The sequence below is a fragment of the Prosopis cineraria genome, unplaced genomic scaffold (assembly GCF_029017545.1).
Source record: "Prosopis cineraria cultivar Desert tree isolate PC_DT_omini unplaced genomic scaffold, ASM2901754v1 PC1, whole genome shotgun sequence".
NCBI classification, from domain to species: Eukaryota; Viridiplantae; Streptophyta; class Magnoliopsida; order Fabales; family Fabaceae; genus Prosopis; species Prosopis cineraria.
Genome location: NW_026555332.1, coordinates 3173654 through 3183512, shown reverse-complemented (window position 1 = coordinate 3183512; position 9859 = coordinate 3173654). Strand labels below are relative to the sequence as shown.

The 9859-nt window shown below is 32.7% G+C and overlaps 1 protein-coding gene across 1 annotated transcript; it reads left to right on the top strand.

The window, feature by feature from the left end:
* The first annotated feature begins 7154 nt into the window (after positions 1 to 7154).
* LOC129285523 (uncharacterized) lies at positions 7155 to 9173 on the top strand. The gene is made up of 2 exons (XM_054921263.1): positions 7155 to 7498; positions 8026 to 9173. Exons 1-2 carry the CDS (start codon positions 7480 to 7482, stop codon positions 8994 to 8996), a joined length of 990 nt encoding a protein of 329 aa, XP_054777238.1. The 5' UTR covers positions 7155 to 7479; the 3' UTR covers positions 8997 to 9173.
* The last annotated feature ends 686 nt before the right edge of the window (positions 9174 to 9859 follow it).

Below are 9859 nucleotides of genomic sequence, written 5' to 3'. Positions count from 1 at the left end.
ATATTTTTTATTAGGTTAAAGGTCATTTTGCACCTCAATTCAAATATTTTACAATAAAAAACATTAAAAAATATAATATGGGATCTACTAACGATGAGAAAATGGTAAGATGATGAGGAAAAAATTTTTAAAGTTAAAAGATAGAATGAACCCATAATTAAGTTTAGGATCATTTGTAATCTTTCGTAAGCATTTTAAAAATGAAAATGAACATTAACCTTATATCTACTAATGGTCTATTGTTATGTCCTACTGTTTGGGATAACTATGTTTATTATCACTGTCATCATTATTGCAATTCCATGGCTACATTTGGTTAAAATAATGTTTGTCGAAGAAATGGAATGGGAAAAAATGAGATGAAAGGAAAAGCAACAACAATTGTCATGTTTGGTGCATGTTGAAAAGTAAGATAGTTTGATGGGTAAATTTATATTTGGTTGGATGAAATTTGTGATGGGGAGAAAATAGATTAAATGACTGTAATGCTGCTAGTATAATAATAATGAAATATATTAAAATAAGTATATTTGAAAGCATAATTAATAAAACAAAATAACTAATTAATTAATAAAAATGTGCTAAAATATTCATTTGTTGTTATGGAAAACAATTAATAAAATAGGTAATGTTGGTTTTAAATTACAAAAAATAATTAAATAAATTTTAATTTGAAAATTCTATTCAGGAGAATGACAAAGTTTTGTAGTAATTGTGTATGTGTGTCAAAAGAAGCTTCACATTGCCTAAATGAAGAGAGCTTCTAGTGTATAAGTAGTAAGGAATGAAATATGCTAGTAAAATGAGTTTGGAGAAGTGGGCTCGCGCACACGAAACAAGCCAACTTAGGGCAATCATAATTGAAAACAGTTGATTTGCCCCATATGCACGAGTTCAAGAGGTATTGGGTTCCTTTTACATGATTATTTTTATGAAAAAATAAATAAATATTTATTTATATTAGCTTACCAAAAAACCCTATTTTTATTTATTTAGAGTTTGAATTCAAACCTTAAACATTTTTTTGCTTTAACTGAGTTCTTAAACAAATTAATCAATTTCTTAAAGGTGTCTGTTCCCCCAACAGCTCCAGACAATTGTTTAAATGTGTTTTATGTGTGTGCAATAAAGGTTTGATGGTGGATTAATCCGAAGATTAAAAATCCAACATTCATGTCCAGGATTTTGGCCTATATATGGGCATGCATGCAGACTGAATTGGTTGCTTGGCTCTTGAATTTTTGAGCCCTTCTTTCCTCCTCCAACTTCTATTCTATGCTGCTTCGTCTGGGTTATATTGTTGGTATTTGCTTTTTTGTTTCCTTATGTTTTATAAGACGTGCTTGTTTAATCCTAGGGAACTGCGGGTCCTCTGTATCAGTGTGCCTAAATAGTTCTTAAGGACAATGTCTTCTAACATAACTTAAGCAACTTCCAATTTCCTGAATCTACTACTAACAATCTTAAGAACTAAATGGTGTCCAATGCTAAGAATGGCATCCGAGGATGTGCCTAGTGGTTCTAATAGAGATCAGTTCATCCCAACTGCTGTTGTCATCCCCTTAGTAAGGCCATTCTTGGATATTTCAAAGATAGAAGTCTTTGATGGCAAGAATTTTAAATGCTGGCAGGAATGAGTCTTTACCACTCTTGACATGTATGGTGTAACTGTTGCTCTTACTCAACCTAAGCCTGCTGCTAATGCTGACTAAGCCCAAAGAGTTGTTTAGACTCATGCAAATAAGGTATGCAAATATACTATCATTAGTACTTTATCTAATAATCTGTTTAATGTCTATTGCATCTACAGGGAAGCCTGTAAGATATGGGAGTCCCTAATGATAAAGTACATTGTTGAGGATGTTGGAAAGCAAAAGTTCGTTATGGAAAACTACTATAGATAGGAAATGATCAAGAATAAAGATGTGAAGGAGCAGATTAATAAGTATCATAAGTTGCTAGAGGAGCTTCGTGCTAAAAGCATCAACCTCCTAAACGAGTTCATTACTGAAATCCTGATTGAGAAGCTGCCAAAATTTGAATGATTGCAAACAACAGCTAAAACATAAACAAAAGCAATTATTTTTGACTGACCTGATCACTCACATCATAATCGAAGACACCAACTGTAAGGCAGTGCGTGCAATTTGAACCAAAGAAATGACATCCAAAGCCAGTTTGGTGGAAAAAAGCCTCACAACAAGAGGTATGACCCTAAAACTAAAGATAACAAAAATAATAGAAAATCTGATAACAAACCCAATGCTTCTAACTCCTCTTTCAAGAAAAAAGGAGATTGTTTTGTTTATAATAAACTAGGACACTATGTAGCACAATATAGGAAGAAAGCAAATTGTGATAAACCTCAAAAGCCAAATGTAAATTTGGTACAATGAGATGATGACAATGACGATGATATCATTACTGCAGTGGTATCTCAAGCTCTCTTAATTTCTAATATGAACAAATGGGTAGTAGACTCTGGGGCTACTAGGCACATATGTGCTAACTGGAAGATATTTATCTCCTATGATCCTGTAAATGAAAGGGAAGACCATATTTATCTCGCTGATTCTCAAACTGTCAAAGTTCAAGGAAAGGAAAAGTGGTCTTAAAATTCATATCAAGAAAGACTTTAGCTCTAAATGATATTCTGCATGTGCCTGAAGTTAGAGCAAATTTATTGTTAGTTGTTTTATAGGAAAAGCTGGATTTAAAGTGTCATTTGAATTTGACAAGATTATAATGATAAAGAATAATGTATTTGTAGGGAAAGAATATTGTAATCTAGGACTGTTTGTTTTAAATGTTGAAATGAATAATATTGCATCTTTTGAGTTTATGCTTGTTTATATGATTGATTCCTTTGATTTATGGCATGCTAGATTAGATTATGCTAGTAAAGGTTATATAAATAGAATGTGACAACTTGAACTTCTTTCTGAAATTAAAAACAATAATTTTGGAAAAAGTGAAATGTGTGCTGAAACCAAACAAAATAAAAAAACTTTATTTTTCTAGTTAAAGAAAATTTGAATTAGTGTATTTAATTTACACTAATTTAGGTGATTTAAAACAAACGATGACTTGATGTGGTAAAAAATATTATATCACTTTTATTGATGACTTTTCAAGATATACTAAGGTATACTTATTAAGAAATAAAGATGAGGTTTTTAAAAAATTTCTTTCATACAAAGCAGAAGTTGAGAATTAATTAAATAAAAAGATTAAAAGAGTTAGATCTAATAAAAGTGGAGAATATGTTTTAAACAATTTTTGTGGAAAAGAAGGTACTATTCATGAGAAAACACCTCCTTATTCTCCTGAGTCTAATGATATTGTAAAAAGGAAAAATGGAACATTAAAAAAGATTATGAATGCTTTGCTTATAAGTTATTCTATGCCTAATAACTTATGGGGTTAAGCTATTTTGTCTGCATGTTTTCTACAAAGCAGAATACCTCATAAGAAAACAAAGAAAACACCTTACGAATTGTAGAAAGGGTTTACCTCAAATTTAAAATATTTAAAAGTGTGGGGTTGTCTTACAAAAGTTTTATTTTCTAATCTTAAAAAGATAAAAGTTGATTCTAAAACTTCTAATTGCAAGTTTATAGCTAAATAAAGTGCAACTTATCAATTTTTAGTTTTGAAAAGTGATATTTTAGATTAAAACACAATTGTTAAGACTAAGGATACTTTTTTGACCATTTTTTTCCTTAAAAATTGAGCGTGTTTCTAAACTTGCTGAGAATTTTGAGGTTGAATAAAATTCGAATGAAGATTTGGTTTTAAGGAGAAGTAAAAGGCAAAGAAAAAAAAATAAGTTTTGGAAATGATTTCTATACTTATTTGGTGCAAGATGAACTATTAAATTTTAATGAAACTGTTTTTTCTTCTGATGCTAAGTTTTGAAAAGAAGCAATTGGAATTGAAATTAATTCCTTAAAGAAAAATAAAACTTAGGTTTTAGCAAATTTTCCTCAAAGAGTTAAGGCTATTTGGTGTAAATGAATTTTTAAGAAAAAATATTCTCCAAATAGTTCAATTAATAAATATAAAGCAAGGCTTGTGGCCTAGGGTTTTACTCAAAAGAAAAATATTGATTATTTTGATATCTTTTCTCCTATGACTAGAATTTTTTCTATAAAAATTCTTATTGCTTTAGCTTCAATTAATAAGTTTTTTGTTTACCAATGGATGTTAAAATAGTATTTTTAAATGGTGATTTGAAAGAAGATATTTATATGGTGCAGCCTGAAGGATGTATGATTCTTAGGCAAGAAAATAAAGTTTGTAAATTTCTCAAGTCTTTCTATGGCTTAAAACAAGCACTTAAGTAATGACATGAAAAACTTGATCAAGTTTTGACAAATGGTGAATTTTTTATTGTTGAAGTAGAAAGATGTATTGATACAAAATTTATGAATAATGATTGTGTGATTATATGCTTATGTGTGGATGACGTGCTAATTTTTGGCTCTAGTATGTATATTGTTAATGAAACCAAAAAAATTTCTTTCTTTAAAATTTGATATGAAAGATATAGGTAAAGCCAAGATAATCTTGGGCGTGAAGATCATAAGGAATGGTAATAGAATTTTACTTTTTCAAGAATACTATGTTGAGAAAATTCTTAGAAAGTTTGGACACCTTGAAGATACTCCTTTAAATACTTCTTATGATTCCAGTGTGCAATTAAAAAAGCGCAAGGGTGACCCAATTGCTTAATTTGAGTATGCACAAATTATTGGGAGTTTGTTGCATTTGATAAATTTTACCAAGCTTGATATAGCTTATGCTGTAGGTAGATTGAGTAGATATACCCACTATTCAGGTAGTAAACACTGAGAGGCTCTAGTGAGAATCTTGAGATATTTAAGAGGTACAATGAATTATGGTATATTGTATAGTAGATTTTCTGCTATATTGGAAATACAGTTATGCTAATTCAATCTCAGATTCAAGAGATAAAATCCACTAGTGATTATATATTCACTCTTGATGGTAGTGTAATAACCTAGAAGTCTGCAAAATAGACAATTAACCATAAAATCCCAAGGGATTTTGAATTTATTGCCATGGAGTTGGCTGAAATTGAAGCTGAGTGGTTGAAAAACTTCTTAGTGAGTATTTCCAATAGGTGAAAAGCCAGCGTCATCAATATCTTTACATTGTGATAGCCAATCTATAATAGCAATAGCTAAAAATAAGACCTTTAATGGCAGAATCAGACATATTTGATTGAGATATAATATTATAAGGCAACAGCTCAAAGATGAGGTCATTTCAATTGGTTATGTAAGATCAGAGTTAAATCTGGTGGATTCATTAACTAAGCCTTTATGAAAGAAATTTATTATTGAAATGTCAACAGGAGTGGGCCTTAAACTTGTTTGAAATTAACAGTGATGGCAACTCAACCTTTGTGATTAGAGATCTCATAAAAAAGGTTCAATAGCTCAGAAAAAGTCACTTGTTAGTTATGTTAGCATTGAATTTTTATCTTTTCTTATGGCTCTAAGAAAGTGCTAAAAAGCATTGAACAAAGGATGAGCTGAAGCTCTTAATATTTTTATAATCCTTATGGATGGTGTATTTATTGCAGATACACTTGATGAAAAAACCTATACAAATGTAAAGCGGGGCCGTTCCTATGAGATCAAGGCAAAATCTTTAGAGCATTTATTAAAATCAGGCGCATGCATGGCCGATAACGTGCAAAACTGTCATTAACAGCAAAGACTGTGGGGGTACAATCTAATTGATAAGACCTCTAGAATAAGCTTAAGATCTGTTGGTTCAATAACAAAGTTATACCAATTTTTTTGTGTGCTAAGTTTTATTAGTTTAAGTTTGGTTCAAGTCAAAAAACACTAAATTCAAAGTGATTATCCATCATGTGAATAATTTAGATGATAGTAGATCCATTTGCCACATCTGAGGAATTGTTGTAGTAATTGTGTTTGTGTGTGTGTCAAAAAAAGTCCCATATTGTCTAAATGAAGAAAGCTCCTAGTGTATAAATACTAAAAAATAAAATAAGCTAGTAAAATGGGCTTGGAAGAGAAATGAACTCACACATATGAAACAGGCCAACTTAAGGCAATTATAGTTGAAAACAACTGATTCACCCTGCATGCGAGTTCAAGAGGCATTGGGTTTCTTTTATCGAATTATTTTTATGAAAAATAATTATTTATTTATATTAGCTTATCGGAAAACTCAATTTTTAGCTATTTGGAGTTTGAATTTAAACCTTAAATGTTTTTTTTGGCTTTGATCGAGTTCTTAAACGAATTAATCAATTTCTTAAACACGTCTGTTCCCCCGACGACTCCAAACAATCGTTTAAATGTGTTTTATGTGTGTATAACTGATGTTTGATGATGGATTAATTCGAAGATTAAGAATCCAACGTTCATGTTTAGAATTTTGGCCTATTATAGGCATACATGCGAACTAAACTAATTTCCTAGCTCTTGAGTTTTCAAGCCTTTCTTTCCTCCTCCGACTTCTGTTCTATGCTACTTTCGTCTGGGTTACACTATTGGTATTTGCCGTTATGCTTCCTTGCATTTTGTAGGACGTGCTTGTTTAATTCTAAAAAACTATCGGTCCGCCGTACGAGTGTGCTAGAATAGTTTTTAAAGACAATGCCTTCCAACACGACTCAAGCAACTTCCAATTTCTTGAACCTGCCGCCAACACAAAGAAATACTATTGAAATATAAGAATAACAAAGAAATACTACAAAATGTGATAATTATTGTGTAATCTCTAAAAACTTGTTTGATATATTTGCTTTTGATAAAATAACAAATTTGCCAATGGTTTAAAACAACATAAAGATACCTATAATTTATTATTAAATTTCAGCCATTTATTTAAGAGAAATTAATATTCTCTATTATTAAATATTCTCTTTGAACTATAATATAAAATCTATTTTTGAGCCCTATTTAGTCTATAAGACAAGATTAAGTAGGTGTTATATATATATATATATATATATATTATATCCTTATTTAATAAAATTTTTTAAAATTAGTCAACTGTTATATTTATTTTACTTAAGACATGATTTTATGACGTGAAAATTTAAAAAAATGAAAACTTTTTCAAGAAGTGAACAAAAAATGCAACCTTCTCTGAAACAAGGCAACCTTGCGTCAGACTATAGACTTGGAAACCATGGTGGAGTGAGCAAAACGTCGATGTTTCTTTTCTTTGCCGTATCGTTCTCTTCCTGTTCCTCCGTCTCGGGGGCTTTGGTTTGGGGAGTTTTAGATAATTTCTGCTTTGATTCCTTCAAATTTATTATTTTCGCCCATGTCTATGCATATTAGCCTGATATAATGCGATTCTTCGACTCTTATCTCCGCATTCGACGTTACAGCAGAACATTGCCTTTCCTCCCTACTTTCATTTAGGTGACTTCCAAAATCGAAATTTGAATTGAGCTACTTTGTGCCGATGCAGACCGTATTACTGGGTGAGTAGAATCATTCAAGTTCTACATAAAAACTAGCTTAGATTGAACTCCTCTTTTCAACATTTTATTCTTGGGGGACGTTGATGCACAATAGCATTTATTACCTGGGGAGGGGATGTGGTGGAGCTCTTTGTGTATAAGGGAAATTAGGGTATGTAGCCGTCATTCCTTTGTCCTTACACTGTGCATGCTTATTTTGGCCACACTAAGAAATTTCATCATGCATCTAATTTGATTACTTGGTTTCGGTTAGATTTAGGAAGGTAAATCTGTCAGTGGTAATCGGCTGCTATTGCTGGTTGTGTCTCAGTTGGCAATGCATTGTATTGATGTGAATGGAATTTTTTTTTTTTTTTAAATGGAAGTTTCGTACTTCAAGCTTACTTTTATCTTGGATTGGAACAAGACATAAGCAGATTATACAATTACATTTAATGAATGCGGTGTGTGATAAAGCTTCTTGTTGCTCTTGATTCTTTTCTTGCTCTTCAGTTATTGTTTGCTTTGTAATGGGGATTTTTTTCCAGGCAAGTTTGGAATGAATGGAATGATGGTCCCAGCAACAAGCAATTCCTGCACCATTAGATTCCCTCGCATTCTCCACAAGGCATTTACATTACCATTTGAAAGGAGAACATGTGGAAAAGGAAATTTAGGGAAATTTTCCACACATGCCTCGCCTATGATTTCTTTGACAGCCGCTCCCATGCCTCAACCACCCTCATCTATGGTATTAGCCTCCCAACTTTCACAATCTGATGTTCCACAACGATCAGAAGAGTGGTTTGCCCTTCGTAAGGACAAGCTGACTACAAGCACCTTCAGTACTGCCTTAGGATTTTGGAGTGGGAATCGTCGTCCTGAGCTGTGGAATGAGAAAGTATTTGCACCAGAGGCACAAATCATGGAACCTTCTCAGAGAGGTGCCATGGATTGGGGTGTGCTGAATGAAGCAGCAGCTATAGATCAGTACAAGAAAATCACAGGTCATGAGGTGAGCTCAATGGGTTTCGCTGTTCATCCGAAAGAGTGCTTTGATTGGCTTGGTGCCTCACCCGACGGTCTTCTTGGTTGCTTCCCAGAAGGTGGGATACTTGAAGTCAAGTGTCCTTACAACAAGGGCAAGCCTGAAACTGCCTTACCATGGTCTGCCATGCCTTTCTATTACATGCCTCAAGTGCAAGGTCAGATGGAAATAATGGATCGTGATTGGGTTGATTTGTATTGTTGGACACCAAACGGAAGCACGATCTTTCGCGTGTGCAGGGAGCGCGAGTATTGGGACTTGATACATGGGATTCTGCGAGAGTTTTGGTGGGAAAATGTGATTCCTGCTAGAGAAGCTGTGCTGTTAGGGAGGGAAGATGAGGCCAAGATATATAAGCCTCAATCTAGACACAAACTGACAGGGTTAGTAATTTCTAAAAGCATCAAGTTAGCTGGTGCAGCAAAGCTGTTGTGCAGGGAGATTGCAGGTCATGTTGAATTCTATAAGTGACTAGAGGCACAAGCAACAAGGTCAAGCAACTGCCTTGACGGTCTGATCCTTATATTTGTTAATCCATTGTTTTCATGTATTCTTTAATTGCTTCTTTAATGCTAATCCCTTTGAATCAAGAGATTTTTTGATTGGTTGGCATTACAGGAAGATTTAATATATTAGCTTAATTTCGTACACGGACGTCTATATCATTTTTATACCAGCAGTAGCAGTACCATCCAATTTATCTCAAGCAAGGGTTATTATTCTCTCAGCCTCGTGGTTTAGGTTTGTTAATCAAGTGAATTTTCACGGACAATTTCATGAGATGTATTCGTGAACCACTTCAACGAACAGCTGAAAAAAGTTAAAGCGCGAAGTTTTCTTTCATGTTAAAAACTGGACTTCAGAGGAAGTTCAATATATATATATATATATATATATGTTGAGAAAAACTCGTGTAAAATGATATAGCGGTTTACGATTGAAGTTTATCTTTGAAGAACAACATGCCTTGCTTGCCAAGTCTATAGGATGCAGATGTTTGAGGGGAGATAACTCTCATGCCAATGTCAGATATATCAGTCCTAACAAAAAATTTTCAGAAAAATTTGGAAGAACAGGGACTGTTGTGACTGTTATGGTAGATTTCAGCAACTAAAAGGTTGATTCATTTCCTCATTTCACTTGAAAATTGCACTCTTCAACAAATCTGTCAGTGACATGCATATGATTCCATAACTGCTAAAAAAAAAAAAATTATAATATCTTGGTATGCCTGAAAAAATCTCCTTAAAGATGAGTCAAATGAAGCCATGAATTTGTCAATTCAATTCGTAAAAATATCATTCAAGAACCACTAAGGGTATTTAATACAAATT